This window comes from Quercus suber, unplaced genomic scaffold (genome assembly GCF_002906115.3).
Source record: "Quercus suber isolate HL8 unplaced genomic scaffold, Cork oak 2.0 scaffold_555, whole genome shotgun sequence".
Taxonomy (NCBI): Eukaryota; Viridiplantae; Streptophyta; class Magnoliopsida; order Fagales; family Fagaceae; genus Quercus; species Quercus suber.
Genome location: NW_027070003.1, coordinates 59995 through 79580, shown reverse-complemented (window position 1 = coordinate 79580; position 19586 = coordinate 59995). Strand labels below are relative to the sequence as shown.

Below are 19586 nucleotides of genomic sequence, written 5' to 3'. Positions count from 1 at the left end.
GGGTAGTGACAAATTATCAAGCAGAATTATCTGCTGGTGTTTGTGTTCAACAATATAAAGTAACCAAAAAGTATAAAAAACTAAGCCAACTGAAACCAAAATCGATTTTAACTATCAGAACTACAAATGTCGGAAAATGAAAGTCCCAACATCCTCCCTTATTACACATCTCCTTTCCTTTTGCATTACAAGGGTTGAATGAAGAAGGGGAAAAAATGGGGGAGCAGGAGGCAGGGTTCATCAAGATATTCTTCTTATTAATCACACAGGAACCCCCAAATCAGAAATCTTCATTATCCGTTTGTTTATTGCAGTCCTCTGCCGCTTCAGATGTGCTGTCATAGTAGCAACCTGGTTTTTAAGGGGGCAACAATTTCATTATGACAACTAATCATGATGTAATATAAATGTGCAAAAGCATTAGGAGAAAAATGACAGCATATATGAGGACAATGTTTGACTTGCCTCTGCTCGAAGTTTCAAAGCCTCCCTACCAGGGATTTCTCGAAGCCCATCCATCAAATCTAAAACAAAATGTAATAACAAAATAAGTACACCACGTAGGATACAAGGAGCTCAAGGAATAAAAAGATTAAAGACAAAAGAAGTTTTCTATTAGGTTTTACTTTAAGGGGAGGCCTAATTTGAATACTTCATGTTTCTTGGAATTAGGCAGCCACTGCTTTGGAGCCTTGCACTTTCTTAAGTTTCAAGCATCGTCTTTAATTTTAATAAGCTTTACTATCAGCTATAGTTATGGCCCATGGGTCCTGTCATGAGTTCGCTTATTTCTTACTTTCTCTCTTATTTACTTTAGTTATGAGACACAACCAGACCAAAACAGTGCCATTAACAACACCAATCAGTCCATAAAAGAAAATGCAAAAGTTACTACACATTTTGCTACAAAATGTTTACAAACTAATGTGGCAATGAATGTGATTGCTAGACTTCAACATAATAAATGAATGTTGGAGGCAAATTAGTTTGTAAGGGTTTTTACTCATCCATAAAATCCTAACTCAACGTTCCATCACTTGAAAACCCAAAAGATCCTAAGCTTTCAGTGTTGATCTTGGACTGCTGTTCACAATTCTCACCACAGCCACCAAGACTTGCTTCCATACTTTTTTTGAACCCCAAGCCATAGCCATTTTGTTACACCATTAAAAGCACAAACCCCTTATATTTCTTTCTTAACTTTTTCCTGCCATTATCCTCTCTGGCAAGTAACCCCACATAGAGCATCCTAATTTGCGGCTGCCTGAAAATTCCTGCACCTCCAATTTGACTTTTGAAATTATTCCAATCAGAGAACTTTTTAATCCTTAACCTTGTAATGGACAAATCCCAAAATCTAAAGCCACTATTAGCCAACCTATTTTGAGCACAGTAAAATCTGAACTCCAAATAGTAAGCCATCCTATATCAGCACCTTCAGCTAGTGCATCAAATATAAAACAAGTTTTTTTGATAGGTAAGAAAAATCAAATATAAGACAAGTGAACATCATAAGCCATCCTACATCAGCACCTTCAGCTAAGGCATTAGATATAAAACAAGTGAACATTATACACCACATATTCCCAACATCAAGACCCCCCCCCCCTCCCCCCCCCCCTCTCTCTCTCTCTCTCTAAAGAAACAGAAAAGGACAAACAAAATCACCTAGAAAGAGAGGGAAAATAGGAACATGTTCAAAATTGGTGATGAACCACTTTGCTTTCCTTTTGCATCATCTCACTCACTACCTAGCTAAAGAAGATCACACGTTAAATAAAAATCACTATCAAACAACAATGTACTTGAACAGAATTTTTAGGCTTTTATTATTTTCTTTTCTTTCCAGGAGTTTTAAACATCTAGAAGTGGAAACTTACAAAGGTCACAATAAGAAAATAGAACATCTTCTGTCTTATGGGAATTTATTCTATATTTTCTACTTTACAACCATATATAAGTCCTTCTTTTTAGTAACTAAGAACATGATATGGTGAAACCAAAAAGTTTTTTTAATAGGTAAGTCACACAAGCACCCTTACCCTTGACCCATTCTTATTGGCGCAAGACAGAAGCCTTATATTGGATAACGATACAAATTTTGATGTAGGATCTTTAGGAATTCAACACTAAATTATATTTCTTGATGAGATCTTGAAGGATTCTTGAATATTAGATGTTTAAGGGTTAGGTAGATTTAGGTTATAAAAAGATTGGATCTTGAATGTGTTTCATGACTCTTTGGTAAAAATAGTGAATAGAGTGAAAAATGAGTTTAGATTGGAGAAGGCAATCAAACCCTCAAAACTTAAATAAGGTGTTGGATTTTTATAACAATCAATCTCACTATTTCTTGCTTTTATTGAATACATAAAGACTTTTTTATTATCATTGTTACACCTAGAGAGGTTAGGACTCCTAAATAACTTTTCCTTTGAAAGACAAGTACTCCCAATAATAAAGAAGCGTAATTAAGAACTTCTAAATTAAATTGAAAAAGAACTTACAACATAAAATAAGATTTATGGACTTTTGGTATAGCCAAGGACAGCCGAGTCTTGAAATTTAGGAATTTATCAATTTGTCCTTATTCTAGTAAAGTAAATTAAATCTGATCAAGAAACTTTCTAAAATAAAGAAACTTTTTTTTGAGAAAGTAAAATAAAGAAACTTAATAGTAAAGACTCAATAAAAACTAAAGTAGCCTATTAAAGGTGCCAAGAAAACCCCACATCAAAACTAGACCACAATTCTTAAATCTTTTGATTTTTAATCTTATTTTTCCTTTAACTTTTTACTGTTTGCATCACTTATGAGAGAAGATTTCATGTATGTTTGGATAGTGGCAAACGTCCCACATTTTGTGTTCAGCGTTTTTTAGTGGGTCCTGTGTATTGTTCAAGGGATTCGCAAGTTTTTTTTTTTTTTCTTCAGAAAAACAACTTTAAAATTAGATCCCATGGTACTATTTATATATTTAAAAATTATTTTGTTACAGTGTTTTCAGTTTTCAGCAATAAACAGTATCCAAACAGACCCCAATGTCATTTGAGCTAAATTTCATTGGTAAAAGTTTATCAAAAGCAAACCTTGAATGGGCTACAGACCAGACCACCGCACACATTACAGCCAAGCTAAAGAAGAATGCCCGATGATGGTCCTTACCACCTCATTAACCAAAAAAGAAAGAAAGTCAAGAATGCAGGCCTGCAGCTTGAGTTTCAACCTTGTAGATTGATTTCGCAAGGCGTTGAATTTGACTTCCAGCATCCCTACACATATTAGTTGGTGTCATCAGATGCAATAGAAACAAAAATAGCCGTGTACCTATTTAAGGGAACTTAAATCACTTCTTCTACTTGAGCTCAGTATGGCCTTACTTCATATCCTTTTCAGCAAGTTATGCCCTTTCAAGCAATTTTTTGCTCTCCTTCATTAGATCAACTGAAATGTTATACTCCTTTACATTCTTCTCTGCTTTAACAAACTGTGCCTGCATATGTATTCATAGCCCACCAATTAGTTAACCATAGACATATTTTATAGTTAACGGTGGTATAGTAGGTATACCAAGTTATTGATGTAAACCCCAAGATATTATTAATATTATTACAGCAAGGGATAAAGAAAACAGGGGGAAAGAATCCAAAGAAAGGAAAATGTATCAAAAGTTTAGAAGAATACAATCCTTAATATTGAAATACATGAAGCCTAGGACCAGGGTTCTGAGTACTAAACCAAGTTGCAATTGCAGATTATGTGGGGAGATACAGAAACAGTTATCTATAATATTCATAGGCGAAGGAAGCATCTATTCGAATTTAACAGAAAGATACCTCCTCACTTTGTAGTCGACCAAATGTATGACGAAACAAGAACCTTCTTGGACCTGCAAACAAGAAAAAACTCTTAAGGATCGATTTAGATAAGATTTACAAGGCAACAGTAGTCTTGTCCACCCTTTAAAAAATAAAAGAGTTATCTAGACTGATCAAGAGTTCGTTATTCAAGAAGACATGCAAGGAACCAGACATCACCTGAATAGTGCACTTACATGTGCGTACATAGGAGGTTCAACAGTCCAATAATCAACAAACTAACAATACAGCTGATTACATTTTAGCTTAAATCTCTAACTTCACAAAGTATAAATATAACGGGGACAGGACAAGGGAAAAGTGCCAAAAGATATAACCACCTTTTAGTCTAAACAAAAGCACTAGAATCCGTTTAGCATAAAATTACAAGAATGAGGATTTTAAAAAAGACCTTATTGGATTGATTGTCACTTGTTAGCCATGGAGAACCTTTCTTTATTTTCTATTGTTGATTTATTAGATTTATGTAACTTTTGTAACTCATTGTTTGCCCCAGTATATTTCCTGTATACTTGGGTGACTTGATTTATACAATTGTATTACTTATCAAAAAAGAGACCCCATTAAAAGAGTGTAAATTAGGCAGGAAAAGTGTTCAGTAGAATCTGGCAGTTGCTTGTATAATTACTCTAGTTTTGAAAGCCCAAACATCAGTTTTAATTATATAAGTGGAATCATCAACCCCACTAATATTTCAACATCCCTCCCTCGCCTTATTATGTTTGTTTGAATAGAGTATAATAAAGATGAATGAATGAAAGTAATAGTAAATAGTTGATAGTAGGTAGTAGCTACCTGGAAGAAGAATGAAAGCAGAGGTTAAGGCAATCCCAGCAGCCTCAGCTGGATGTTCCCTCACACGCATCACCTCATCTGAAATCAACATCATCAACATCATCAGCATCAGCATCATCATCATGATTCATCAAGTGTTGTTAGTCTTAGTTTAGTTAGATCAGATGGCCCAAATAAAATAAAACCCATTAATAAAAAAAGACACAAATACTGATTATAGTTTAGAGAGCTGAGTTGACCTTTAATTTTGGAGACGAAAGCATCTTCATAGCTTCTATACTGAGATAAAGCATGTGGTACAAAGTCCTGTAACACCATTGATGACCCATATTTGTTTTTTTCAAATTGCTTGGCTTAAAGAGAGTGAATTGTGAAAGTAAAATATGGGTAAAGAGTGAAGCGACCTGTAAGGTACGGAGATGAGTGGAAGAGTTGTGTTGGAGAGAACGAGTGGATTCGATCACAGTGCGTTGCAGATCCTCTGCCATTGATGCTATTGATGTTGAAGAAGAAGAAGAAGATGATGATAAAGCTTCCTTCTTTTGCTGCTGCTCTGAAGAATCTGATGCTGACACTGATACTGGTGCTGGTGCTGAAGCCGAAGCTTCTTCACCGCTCGACGCCGTCTCTGCCATTTCTTCCTCTCTTTTGGTTTTGCTTTGTTTTGTTTTTTTGTTTTTTTGTTTTTTTTTTGCTTTGTTTGGTTACTATATTTGAGCCTCTAATATAAGTATAAGCCCATAAAATGTCCACATTGAGCCCATATATTTGGAATTTGGGCTTTAGACAAGCCCAAGTTGGAACATTGTAGCCCATTAAGGAGAAACCTTGAATTTTAGGGTTTTTACAATGTGCAATTATTTAAGTGTATTGGTCTAGATCATGAAACATCTAAACCCAACTTGACTCAACCCATTCCATGTGAGTTGGATTGCATTGGGTTGGGCCAACCCATGCACATCCCTATTTATGTCTTTTACTTAGTTACAATTTAAACTTTTTTTTTTTGGGTACAATGAAAATTATTACAATATTTGGATTAAATGAATATTGTAGCAACTTGCAAGGCCCACTCACCCTTGTAAGAGTGTGTGAAAAAAGATAAAATAGTGCATTTGATATAATCTATGCATCCACTCACTCCATCAAAGAAAAGAAGTAGAATTCTGATGGGATAAGCATCTTTCTTCCTACTCCACCACACAAATGAGTGGTAGGAAAGAACCCCAGCCTCTATAAATAGGTTATCTCTCCTGTCACAATGGGGGACAAAAATTGGAGAGAAAAGAGAGTGTGTGAAGTGTAAATCTCATCTTGTAACTACTTTTATCGATTGACCCTCCTTCTATTGTAGATTTTCTCCCCATAATCTTTAAATTAATTGTAACAATCATTCCTGTTATTCTTTAGCATTTTTTACTCACACACAAGTGACAAATGATATGGACTTAAATCTAGCTTGCACCAAAAAATCTTCCTCAAATGATAAAAAAAGTAGTAATCATTATGAGTGGATACCATAAGTCTTAAAATTTAAACCCTACTTAAAATAAAAAAATAAAAAATCAAACAAGCGAGTACTATTGAGAACTTTGCCTATTCTCTAATCTTCTATTCAACTTTTAATTTATAGAATTTTGATAACTATGGTTCAAAATTACGTCTAAATTTCACTCTCCATTATCCAGATAAAAACTAGCAAAAAAGTCTTGCACTAGATTACCACCCCTACCTTCATGATATCTCAAAACATTATGTTCCTATTTACTACACATTTTTATTATTATATATAATTGCACTAACTAGTTACTACACATATGAGTTAAGAACAGTGCAACAAGGAGCATAATAAGAACTTAAGAAAATCAATTGTACCTGCAGTTGACTAACATCATTTTACGGTGTTGATAAAAAAATAAAAAATAAAAAAAAGGGGGGGTGTTGTGTATCATCACTTGAAGAAACTAGTCATTAAAATGCCATTTGTTTCTTCAGTCTTCACTTGCATCATGTGACTGTACACTTCTATTATTTTTCTGGCCTACTTAATGTCACTGTGCACTTGATGGATTTGATTCAAAGGTCAAGTTACGAGTATATGCTCAATCTCTTAGCAAACAAAACAGAGTATATGCTCTTTTGCTTTTCAATTCAAAAACTCATCTGTGCAACCATGTGTTTCACTTTCATACCTAATGGTCAAAGTTAAGTTAATTACCATTCTTCGAATCACTTAAGCCGAGTTAAATAACATAAATTACAAGTTATAAACATACACGAAAATATACATACTTTAATTATTACATTAAATTAAAGCCTTAATTGCAGGATGAAATTGGCACATTAAACTCATTAAAAAAGAGAAACTTTACATTTACCAAATTTTCACGACGAAAATTTTCACAATAAAATATAGGTGTCAAGTTATTATTTATTATTTTAGTGGACAATGAAGTAATTTTAATAGTAAATTCTTGTTAAAAAACCGTAAAAATCTGCCACTTAAAATTTAAGTATTGCGAAAATGTTGTTAACGGAATACTTCTTTTAAAAAATCATTCAACCATAACATGCCTAAACAATAAAGAAAAAAAATGAAATAATTAAAAAAAAAATGAAAAAAGGAAAGTTAGTTTAGAGTAAGAACAAAATGAATGAATGAATGAAAAACACTCAAAACAGAGCAAAATAAAACGCATTTGGGGGCTGTTTCAAGTTTCCATCGCTCGCTAAGCAAAGCAGTTAAAAATAAAAACCCCACAAAAAAAAAAAAAGGCCAGTGGCAGAGTCATTAATATATACATGTTGTTGTTATTGTTAATTTGGCTTGGTATTTCTTCTTCTTCTTCTTCTTCATCTTCATCCTCCCGCCAAAACCAACACTTTTTCGATTCCGTTTACTCTGTTTGGATTGGAACTTTGATAAACAGCAAAGGCGGTGGGTGGGTGAGGCATATGATGCTTTGTTGTTGTCCTTCTTTTAGAGAGCAAGTACTGCCTTTCCTTCGCGATTACGACAGGCTTCAATCTTTCGCCGTCGTCCTCATCTACATTCAGGTCAATTTTTCTCGGCACTCAAACACTTATTTAGGGTTTCTTTCTTTATTAATTTAATTAAAAATTTGATTTTTATAACAATGTTGAAAAAAAAAAAAAAAAAAAGCGCAGATTGGGTGCGCGTTGATTGGATCTCTGGGAGCATTGTACAACGGGGTTTTACTGATAAATCTGGGGATAGCATTGTTCGCTTTGGTGGCCATTGAGAGTAGCAGTCAGAAACTTGGGCGTACCTATGCTGTTCTTCTCTTCTGTGCTCTCCTTCTCGATATTTCTTGGTTCATCCTCTTCACTCACGAGATTTGGTCTCTCCTTTTTTCTTACCCATTTTTCATTTTCTACCGCATTGCAATTTTCGTTTCTGTTTATGTACATATTGTTCACTATTGTAATCTTATACGCATTTCAATTTTTGTGCAATTTCAAATTTGGTTTCTTTAAAAGGAAAGGGAAAGAAAAAGTAATAATTAGCAGTACAAAATTTGAGTAGATTAGCTTAGTCTTTGTTGAGCTTTCACTTTAATTGTTAATGGATTCCTTGATAGGATGCATGAACACTTCATTTGGGGTGTCAGACCTGTGTCCGTGTCAGTGTCCGTGCATCCTAATTTCCTTGTGCACTAGTTGAGGAAGCTTTAAAAGGGTCCTACCTGCATTGGGAAATAGTAAAACATGATAAAACCATTGACTTTAGACTGAAAATGGTTCGGCTCCTTATTAAAAGCCAATCGACTGCATTGTAAAATTCCACTTTAATGGGCGCACAAGTGCACCCATTAATGGCACCCTTTATTATTTAGGGACTTAGATATAGTTTCGTAGGTGTTGTACCGTAGTTTCACTATTTGAACTCAACCACATGTTTGTATTGGCCAATACAACAAAAATAGTTTATCTTTTTAAAGAACAATTAAATTCAACCACGTGGTTCGTTGGCTAATGCAAGCACATGGTTGAATTTAATTGGGGAATTTAAAGTATAGTATGTAAGGAACTATACCTTAGTTTTAGCCAATTATTTATTATTATAGATATGGAGAAACATCATCATTGTCGCCTTCGTCATCAAATTGCTTTGTTAGCCCGCAATATATACCAATGTTTTTAAAAGATCAGTTTATTCAAATTCTACATACAAAATTTTGCATTTGTTTGGACAAGTCTTCTGGGTTCTGTCCATTACATTAAGCAATCTTTGACATAGCTGTGGCCTCCCAAAAAATTAATATTTGATTTCATTGTGTAAGCATTCACTTATGCAGCAGCACGTGGTTGTTTCTACTGTCTGCATCTTCACATGTTGGCAGAAAACATAGTTGCAAAATAATTTTAGAATCCTAGTAGTCTGTGTTTAAATGTACCATTATGTGTGTGTGACTGTGAGTGTTTGTTATATTGTGATTAAGTGATGGTAATGGCTATACTGATCTCTCACCTGGTGGAAATTGTATGTGCATGCAGGGACATTTCTTCTGACAATTATGGGACATTCGTTATCTTTTCAGTAAAACTCACTCTGGTAATGCAAATCATTGGGTTTACTGTAAGGTTGTCGTCCTCGTTGTTATGGATTCAGATTTACAGGTTGGGAGTTTCATATGTAGACACTACAGGTTCTAGAGAAGCAGATTTTGATTTAAGAAATAGTTTTCTGAGTCCTGCAACTCCTGCTGTAGTTAGAGAACCCTCAGATTCTGATGACATTTTGGGAGGCTCTATCTATGATCCTGCTTATTTCTCGTCCCTCTTTGAAGGTCAAGAAAATAGATGTTCACATGGGGTAGGGTATACTTCACCTTCACACAATCAAATACCTATTTGAGTTTTCTTGGATAACATTCATGTGTTTGCTCATTGTGTTTGTGCATACATGCATACTTGTATTTGTATAAAATTTGGATATAGCTAGCTTTCAATTTCTATTAAAAAATAGAATAGGGTAGAACTATTATAAAAAATAACAGGAAAAGTAAAAAAAGTTACTAGATTTAAATGCTATTGATTACGCAAGTGTATCACTTGACCCATATGAGTATGCATCTTAAGTTATTTAATTAGTTGAGAAGGCCTAATGGAAAGTGTAATCTTCTGTTTATAAATGATTTCATTGATTTCTATGGATAAGAATTTTGGTATCCTTCAAAGGATCTGATAATGATTTGTTAAACTTATTCTTTACTAGTCAAGCAAAGACTTCAAAATTCACACATCAATTGTATAACTTGATGGTAGATACTGAAACTACCATGTTCCCACTCTACCTGGATTCTGGGTCCTTGTTTTTTACAACAACTAAGCCTTAGTTTTCAGAATCTTGAGATCGGTTATGGATCCTCAATTAGGTGGCCACATGTATTTGTTCTCATCATTATATTCTATCCAAAGTCATACCCTTTTGTTGCCTCCTTAATTGACATGTTTTTATTGCTACTAATTTTATTTTAGGTCTTCTACCTATATTTGTTCCCTCGACTTGAATTAACTCACTCTTCCACACTGATGCATTAATCGCTCTCCTTTGCACAGTGCTAAACTATTTCAAGCGATTCTCCCCCATCTTTTGATCAATAGGGGTCGCTCCTATCTTCAAGCGCCTACCCTCATTTTGAATCCTAACTTTTCTTGTATTTTTACTTATCCATCTTAATATTCTCATTTTAGTTACACCTATTTCATGGACATATTACTTCTTAACAGTCTAACACTCAGTACTATAGAGCATTGCTGATCTTACTACAATCCTATAATATGACACCAAGCACAATTCAATTTGCAACCCTCCTCCTTTTTCCAGGTTTGGGCTAGGGACAGACTATAAACAAAAATATATGACACTAAGAATAGACACAGGTGGAGTTATTCTGGGTACTTGTTTTTAGAACTAAAAATTATTAAATAGCCCACCTTTATTGATTTGTTTTGATGTCTAATGGCAAGATATAAGTTGCTTGCCTGAGGGAGGATTAAAGAGAAGAGTTTGATGAACTATAGGGGTAGTGAGTGATTTTTGCCACTGGATGGAGTGATACTTTCTTCTTCTTGTTAGCTTCTCCACCCTATTTCAACCAGCTGATAAGGTGCCAGGCACTAATCTTTCTAGTGAAACTTATAGTAAGAAAGCCAATGAAGCTTTTATTGCTTGGGTAGGCTGGTAGGGTAAGCCATATTTTGTGATACCTAGAGCTCTAATATTATTCATTACCATTGAAGTAATTCCTTCAAGTTAATTCACTCTAGGCCCATGTGTATTTATCCCCCCCAACCCTACCCCACCCAAAGAGTTGATCCACTCCTTACTGGCAGTGCCCTTGGGGATAAAGGTGAATAAACTACATTGACACTATCTGAAGTTCTCTACAAAGGGTCATAAACACTCATTATTTTGTAAGTGTGGGATAAAGTTATTTTAAAACCTGACTTATTAAAAAAAAAGTTATTTTAAAACCTGGTTGAGTATTTGGAGGGATGTTACCGTCATGCTAGTTATGAGGATCTGTGTTTGTACTCTGTTATCTTTGTTTTATTATAGTTTAATATCCTATAGATGGTATGCTGGTATCCCAAGCTATCTTCTGCTATGATGTAATGATTGAAACTGCTACTTTTATTTAGGAGTTTTGCTTTATTTTGTTTCCTATGTTTATAAGCCAATTCCAAAATTGAGAATTTGGGATTAAGGCTTAGTTGAGCTAAGTTGTGTTGTTTCCTTCAGTTTCTTCTGAGCCCTTTGATTTCATCTCTTATGTATATGATATTACTTTCCATCTCTTTCTGTTATTTGTTTGTAGGGTCGAAACCGTGGTATTAGAGACAATGGGTCTACTTCTGCTTCTGAATCTCCTCTGTTGAAACCATCTGTAAGCAGATCATTTCAGGCTGTAAATGTAAGTATCTGTTAATGCTTTTTTTCCCTTCTCATTTTCTATGGGCCTATTCTGAAATCATCAGTCTATATAAGTATAATCAAATTTTTTTACTGATTATCTACATTAGGAGTGTTATTCATCAGTCTGTAGAGAGTAGAGGACACTCAGCACACTGACTAACCTGAACTCAGTTGTTTGTTGAAGTAATAGGTTAAAATAAGACTGGGTCTAGAACAATTATCTGGCTTTTTAACATATTTTTGTTTGGTTCAATGTATTTATTGAATATGTGTAGTGCTTCATGTTACTGTACCTGTTGTTAGTTTCAAGGTTAATATTATTTTCTTAGTTCTTACCATTTTAGTTCACAAAAATTCTGACTGAAGGACCTAAAACTTCAAATGCATCTTCTTTTTTTTTTTTTTGGGGTGTCATCCCTATTTGGTAGTTTTGAAGGCATATCTAGATTTGGGGGCAATATTGTGTCTAGTTTGGCTTGCGTTTTGAGATTACAATTACTGTGACAATAATAAAATGCAGCTATTATCCTAATTAATGATCTGTTTAAATGATTATGTAGAATTTTAAGTGTTAGATTTAATGAATTATGAATTGTCTTTGTTCTTTCAGTTTAGCACAACCGCTAGTTCCATTGTTTTCGAAGTGCTAATAATGCGTTTGCATTTTGAAGGGGTTGCATGAGAAATGAAATGTTTGCCCATTTTGTATGAGTTGTTTACTCATTCAGTCTGGAACATATAAAATTTTGATTCCCTAAACTAGCTGTTGATGTTTCTTCAATCTTATTTTAAATTTCAAGTAAATAAAAATCACAAAAGTGTGAAGAAGAGTAGTTTGCTCTGGCCATGAGCTGAATAAGCACACCCACATGGTAATAGATTCTCAACATAAAACAACTTTATGTATATCTGTTCCCATTTTCTATGTCAATTGTCGTTTTTTATGTGTGTTTAGATTAACTTTTTTCTGATTTGCTAAAGTGGGCAAGAGTACAGCTGTATGTAGAAAAAGTAAGGCTTCGAAAACTTGTGCACAAAAAATTAGTCAATAATCTAAAAGAAAAAAGCTAATCCAAACAATAGTTAATATGATTCCTGACCCAAAACTGACTCCACATGAATGGACAACTTGTATGTTATTAAACAAAAAACATGGTCCTTTAGGTTCTTCAGGTTTCTTGTGTTATAAAGAAAAAGGTTCTTCTGGTTCCAGAGATCATATTCATGTTCTTTCCTGCTGCATCTGCTGTTTTCCTTGTCCAATCATCAAGAAATTTGAAAAAAAATTATCATCTTTCTGTTGTCATTTTGTAAATCTGAATTTCGTACATTTGTTTTTTGTTCTTTCTTTCTCTTGTTCTCTCGTTCAACTCTTTCCTAGAGATATTGTTCACCCATTTAGCCACAGGGTTACTAGGTTATATAGGTTTATTTTCTGCTCTTTTATACCTCTTGAAGTTTATACTGCAGATGTTATCTTCTGGGGAACTCATTCATCTCTTATGGATCATTCATGGGATTGGTCCATGCATTACTGTTGATTATGTGATTGCGCAGTTCACTTGGGTTGATTATGTGATTGCAATTGTTTTCAGACTTGACTTACATGCATCAATTTTCAACAAGATAATTTTTTTTTATATGTCGATAATTGGGGGTGGGGGGATTTGAACACTAGATGGAGGTGCTAGTTAAGCTACGAGGCTCTTGGCAATTTTTGACAATATGATTATAAAATTATGGATGTTGTCATGTTATCTTCACATATATTATCCTTATGATTATACTTATATAAAAAAATATTATCTTTATGATTATATGTATTCAGTCAAATAGAATGTAAATTCTGCTACTTGTTCTTAACCTGATATCTTCCTTGCAGGATGATATTTCAGCATTGGTTTGAAGTTGAGTACAGTATCCATGAAAATTTGTCCTTGGTATCCACTCTCCGTAATTATTGTTATGAGGTTTCTTCTGCTTAATGCGGCCAAGACTATGTGGGAGTAAGTTTTGTACAATCACAATTTTAGACATTTTTTTTTCCCAGGGTAGAAGTGCTGCTGGTCAAAGCGAAAGGAGAACCCGTGTCCAGTATATTCTGTGAGTGTGACAATGTCAAAAGGTTTTGCCATTTGAGAGATGTATTTTACTTCATTTTATGAGTTTTAATCCTGCAAAACTCATTCTGGCAAATCCTTCAAAGGTTTGGATCAGGATTCAAGACTTGCATATGGGTGTACTTTCCTGGCCATGCGGTCATATTGGCATGTCAGCTACACCTAGGCACTGCAGTTTAGCTCACAATGAACTCTGACTTGCCTGGCTGGGCTCGCCAATGTGGCGGAGTTCAGCAACCCCAGTCAGTGGCATTTTGTTCCCCAAGTCACATTGGTAGACCCTTCAGAATGTAGTGGCTTTTATTCTTTCTTTTGTTTTGTTTTCTTTTTATTTTCTTTTTTCGTGGGTTTGACAGCCTGTCCATGCCATGATGCATGAAATATATCTGCATATTTTCATAGAGGATGGTTACATCCATCCAATGTTGTTTATTTATTCATTCAATTATTGCCCATAAGATCAGAATCTAAAGAAGAAAGAACTTGGAGATCGGTGAACGAAGAAAAAACTCAAATTTCAATCAGATGTAGTCTTAAACATGTAGAGTATATAGAGGATAATGAAGAGACCTTGCTTAATTACTTAGGTGGCTTAGTATTTTATTTCTACTGCTATGGTATTGTACTGTTGTCTATAATGTCAATGCACAAGCACCTATGGTATGCTTTTGGATGGTTTATGTTATTATGTATGAGAAAACTGGAACCAACCAATGCACGGTTAACCGAGCAACTCAGACTGAGAATGTAAAGTAGTAACTTGGCAATAGTAAAGTGTTAATGCTTCAGTAATTTAAGAATTAAAGCAAGAAGACAAATTCTTCTCCGGTAATCATTGATGTATTTGTTTTTTCATGTTAATTTTCTTCCCTGCAAAAAATCACCCAAGTCGTACATCTTTCTTTGCCTGTCATGCACTTAAAGGCTCCCTTCTGTAGCAAAAGGTAATTTCAATTTTTTTTTGCTGTAAAATTATAATTTGAAGATCTTATTACTAGAATAGTTCAACTCGTGGCGGTAATACAAAAAAAATATATTGGCTGTCTTGATTTTTTAGTGGATTGATTATAAAATGGAGGAGAATGGACGATTTCATTCCATCCGTCAATTGGCAACTGGTAGTTTTCCACCCGAAGGAATCAAGTCGAGTGAGGCTTCAACCCCTATTCCGAGATTGACTAACCTATGAGCACCCTTGCTTTTTATAATTGTGGGATCCTAATCATTTCACGTTTAGCATAAATAAATAAATAAATAAAATAGGCTTAAATTGCGTCCAGCAATCATGCGACAACACGTGTCTTTAAATGATCATGTGTCAATCTCATATCATATTTATGCACAAAAGAACTACACTAAATTTTATTTGTATAGAAAATTCTTACATAATCTATAGCAGCGCTTTGGACTCTCACATAGTGGCTAAGCCCCATGGTGAGTCTCACGTTTGGGGCCCACCTCTTATGTGAGAACTTGGCTAGGTTGCACAAATACAGGTACGGTTGTGGATACGATGCAACAATATGGGCAATTTTTCAACCAAAAAAAAAAAATAAAACATAGTACAATAGATAAGAAATCATTACAACATGGTTATGATACCCAAAATAAAATATCCTTACTTCTTAAGGGTCTAATGCTTCAAAACTACCTAAGTTTTTTCCTATCCATATAAAAGTGTGTATATATGTATATATATGAAAGCTCATGAAATTTCACTGCAATAAAGTGGTTGGAAATACCAAAAAGTGCTAATTTGAGTACTATCACTTGGCAAGAGATAAGAGTTGGGTTGTTGATGTAATGTCTCAAATAGATAACGGGGTCCAGACTATAGGTTGTTGAAGTAATTTTCTCAAATGGAGAACGAGGTCCAGACTTAAAAAAAAAAAAAAAAAAAAAAAAAAAAAAAAAAAAAAAAAAAAAAAAAAAAAAAAATAAAATTAATTAATTAATTAAAGAAAAAGACCTAAGAAAAAGTGCCCCATATTTATTTTACCTTAACTCTATTGATTTGTCAGCCAGGTTATGATAAAATGCCGGACGGCAAAAGCATATCAATTTACATGGCGTTTATTGTATTGTATTTTATGGTATGGCCCCCATTGGGTTCAACAATTCAATTAGCCTGGATTGTTAATATTCCACTCTTTCTCTTTGGAAAATACTGTCACAAATTATTTTACAACTTTTAATAAACTGTTGATGTATTAGATTATTACTTATAAGTAAAAAAGTAATATTAATATTAATTCTAGATGAGAACTAATAAAAATTTATTATATCATTAGTTTGTAAAAATATTATAAAATAATTTGTATCTATAGTATTATTTTTCTATTCTTTATTTGAATCATTCACGTTTTTCACCCCCCAATTAAAGAGTGATTCACGTTTAATTGAATAGTTGGCACAAAAAAGGATTTTGATTCACGTTTATAGTCGTGGGGAAGTCTATTTCTGACCACAAGAAGAGCTTGCCATGTGGAAGTCAAAGAACGTAGAGATAAGGAAAAAACTTTCAGCCACTAAATTTTGGGGCCTGCCCTGCGAGGCTGCGACCGCTAGTTTTTTCTTTTTCTTTTTCTTTTTCCTTTTTTTAATAAGTAAGATTTGATAGTCTCAATAGACCCAAGAACTTGACTTGTGCCAAATACTTGAAATAATTATTATGATTTATGCACGTTTGCATTTAAAAAAACACACAATAATTGCACAAAATGGAGGGAGGAGATGGGATAGATGGGTAATTTTCCAAACCCTCTCTCCTCCCCGCATTTTCTCCCCATTTTGGGGGATATAAATTTGGTTGAGGGCATTCCCAAAATCCCCTCCCCTTTTTCCTCGCAACCAAACAAGCCCCACCCAAAATCCCCCTTGTTTTCCCTCCTTATTTTCCATCTTATCAAATCAATGCAACACATAGGGGTGCTAGTTTTGAGATGCACTCTAAATTAACAATAGATGGACTATAAAACATATGACTCAAGGGTTGTAACACTTCATCAACAAAGAAAAAAGGTTTATGCAACACAAATAGCGATGAATAATTAATAAACAAGGTAGCTAACTAGCTATATAACACAATGAGTAATGACTTAGCAAAGAATATCTTCTCACTTGCAATTACTATCTTATGTATCAAATATATCAATAATGTAACACTTCTTTCACAAGTCACAACATGTAAAAATTATATGTTGTGGGACAAAAGAAAAAAAAAAAAAAGATATTCAAATATATTTAACGTATGAGATATAATTTTTACTTTCCTGAATTAAGGATCGACTAGAATAATAATAGAAAGCTTATTAATAGGCATCATTGACTGGAAATTGTGGAGTTGTAAAGAGGGACTTTTTGTTAGGTAGATTTGTGTGTTTGCCCCTTCCTACAAGTAAGAAAACAATGATAGAAGAATTAAATGGGAAAGACTTTACTACTCCATGACTTTGGTTAGGGTCTGTTTGGATACCGCTTATTACAAAAAACTGAAAACACTGTAGTAAAATAATTTTTAAATGTATGTATAGTATGGGGAGACCCAGTTTTAAAATTGATTTTGTCAGATACTGTACTTACAGATCCCGTGAACAGTGCATGAGATCCAGGAAAATAAATACAGATGCACAAAACGTGTAACCTACCGCTATCCAAACTCAAACTTAATTCATTTTTTTTTTTTTTTTTTTTTAAAAAAAAAAAAAAAAAAAGACATAATTTTTACTTTCCTGAAGTAAGGATTGACTAAAATAGTAATAGAAAGCTTATTAATAGGCATCATTGACTAAAAATTGTGGAGTTGTAAAGAGGGACATTTTGTTAGGTAGATTTGTGTGTTTGCCCCTTCCTACAAGTAAGAAAACAATGATAGAAGTATTAGATGAGAAAGACTTTACTCCATGACTTTGGTTAGGGTCTGTTTGGATACTGCTTATTACTGAAAATATTGCAACAAAATAATTTTTAATTGTATGAATAATATCGTAAAACCTAATTTTAAAGTTGATTTTGCCAAATACAATACTTATAGATTCCGTAAATAATACATGAGACCCAAGAAAAAAATTGCAGATGAACAAAACGTGTAACTTGCCGCCATCTAAACTCAGACTAAGTTCAAAAATAATAATAAATAATAATTTAAAAAAAAAAAAAAAAGACTTTGGTTCCAACCTAGGACCATTTTAGTATCAAAAAGTAAAAAGACACATATTTCAAGGGAATAAAAATTAGGAATACACGCCATATTCTTTTCTATGCAAAGGAATGATTAGTAATTACGACCACCACATCAGTGTACAACGTCTACCTTGGTGGTGATCCAATCTCTTTTGGAAGTAGTTAAGAATTAAAATAGCATCCAATCTATTTTGGAAGTAGTTAAAAATAGGGTTAAATTTTTTTTTTTTTTTTTTTTGCTGAATAAAAATAGGGTTAAATTTATTCATTGAATAAAATGTTGGGAAATAAAGTTATAAATATAAACAAAAAAGAAACAAACGGGGTAGAATTTTTCTTTTCTTTTTGAGAATCAAATGGAGTAGAAAATGTTAAATTTGTACAAAAATAAAGGCCTCTTTCTTTTAGGTTCACAAATAAAACTTCCTTCAAATAAAAAGATAAAATAAATAAATAATTTCTGTGGGGGTAAAAGCCCAGAGTTATATAATGAGCCTAAGGCCCTAATAGAAGACTAGGGCTTGTCCGAAGAGGAGAAAGTGATTAAGAAAGGACCCAGGTGGGCAAAATATACTTGGAAATGAGTGAAGAGTATAGTCCGAAGAGAACATCAATGGTTTGAAGAGTATGATCTCCTCGGATATGGTGATTCTCAGTCAAGCAAGTACCTGGGTGGTTCAAGCAGCCTTCTTGACGGTTCCAATAATAAGGATAAACTTCAAGCATATACGGAGATGATAAGAACGGATAAATATCTAGAGGAAAAGCTGCTACCACCATATTAAATGTACTGCAGCAACTTTTCTTGCCGCATTAATGTAGAGAAGACTCTTGAACAGTGCACTTTCAACCACCACCACTCACAGAGAACCAAAGAAGAGGTCTGATGGGATATATACTCAAGTAGATACTCAGATGACTAACAAGTGTACGATCAAGATGATCCAAAATGCACTATATAATGTGAAAGATCCCCCATAAGAAGGAAAAAAAAAGGGTAGAGGGGAAAAGGAAGAGAAATTGTAGTACAAAAGACTGTTAGAGTTCAAAAATAAGATTATAATTTATGAACTATCTCTTCGGATGTTTATTCAGTCAGGCTTTATGAGTGCCTTTATATTTATTTATCTTTGAATCCCATACTTGCCGTTGTTTAATTCTTATTCAGCCTAGCTTTTTCACCCACTCTCTACAAATTCATTGTCTCGGGTTCATTAGGCTCAGACTCCAGATCTTTTGGGCTTGGGCCACCAAAATTGACCCTACAATTTCCTTTTATAATGACTAGGGGAAAAAAAACTAAATATGTTATAAGTGGGGTAAAAAAAAAATATTTAGATTTTTAAGTTTTTTTTTTTTTTTTTTTTTCTTTCCAGTCCTCTTGGTTATGGAAAATTTGCAAAGGCCTAAAGGGATTTGTGGTGGGCAAAAAGTAAATCAATTAATTGAGACTCGTTTTAATTATGCTACAGTTCATTCACACAATTAATTTATAAAGATGAGATGCAAGGTCAACTTTGAAATACTTGTTGTGTAACATGAAACAAAGATTAGAGTTAAATTTTCTATGCGAAGTGGAAATATTCCACTGGAAATTACATAGAAATTAGCTAAGTGTTTGTCCTTGGGTTTAGTCCAAGTATGTAGACACAATTGAATGATTTCTCT

At 33.8% G+C, this 19586-nt stretch overlaps 2 protein-coding genes across 3 annotated transcripts; one reads left to right on the top strand and one right to left on the bottom strand.

Moving 5' to 3' along the window:
* Positions 1-81: 81 nt before the first annotated feature.
* Positions 82-5375, bottom strand: LOC112015366 (RGS1-HXK1-interacting protein 1). Its single transcript, XM_024047766.2, is given in 8 exon segments — positions 82-351; positions 466-524; positions 3208-3272; positions 3360-3493; positions 3837-3889; positions 4674-4751; positions 4913-4979; positions 5078-5375. Coding segments are annotated over 8 exon segments (777 nt in total). The 5' UTR covers positions 5309-5375; the 3' UTR covers positions 82-261.
* A 1989-nt stretch (positions 5376-7364) lies between these two features.
* On the top strand, positions 7365-14318 carry LOC112015359 (uncharacterized). Of its 2 annotated transcripts, XR_010625302.1 has the most exons (7): positions 7365-7730; positions 7842-8035; positions 9192-9510; positions 11519-11614; positions 13499-13556; positions 13667-13719; positions 13823-14318. XR_010625302.1 is itself a non-coding variant. In XM_024047758.2 (6 exons), the coding sequence occupies exons 1-5, from the start codon at positions 7476-7478 to the stop codon at positions 13520-13522; spliced, it is 888 nt and encodes a 295-aa protein (XP_023903526.1). In that variant the 5' UTR covers positions 7365-7475; the 3' UTR covers positions 13523-13556; positions 13667-14318. The 2 variants fall into 2 exon arrangements, 1 of the variants encoding a protein (XP_023903526.1); XM_024047758.2 differs by having other exon boundaries at positions 13667-14318.
* Positions 14319-19586: the final 5268 nt, after the last annotated feature.

Coding starts and splice junctions, on each gene's coding strand:
- LOC112015359 (XM_024047758.2), top strand. CDS start 7,476: ATGTTGTTGTTATTGTTAATTTGGCTTGGTATTTCTTCTTCTTCTTCT. Junction 7,731..7,841: donor TCGTCCTCATCTACATTCAG/GTCAATTTTTCT, acceptor AAAAAAGCGCAG/ATTGGGTGCGCGTTGATTGG. Junction 11,615..13,498: donor GATCATTTCAGGCTGTAAAT/GTAAGTATCTGT, acceptor TCTTCCTTGCAG/GATGATATTTCAGCATTGGT.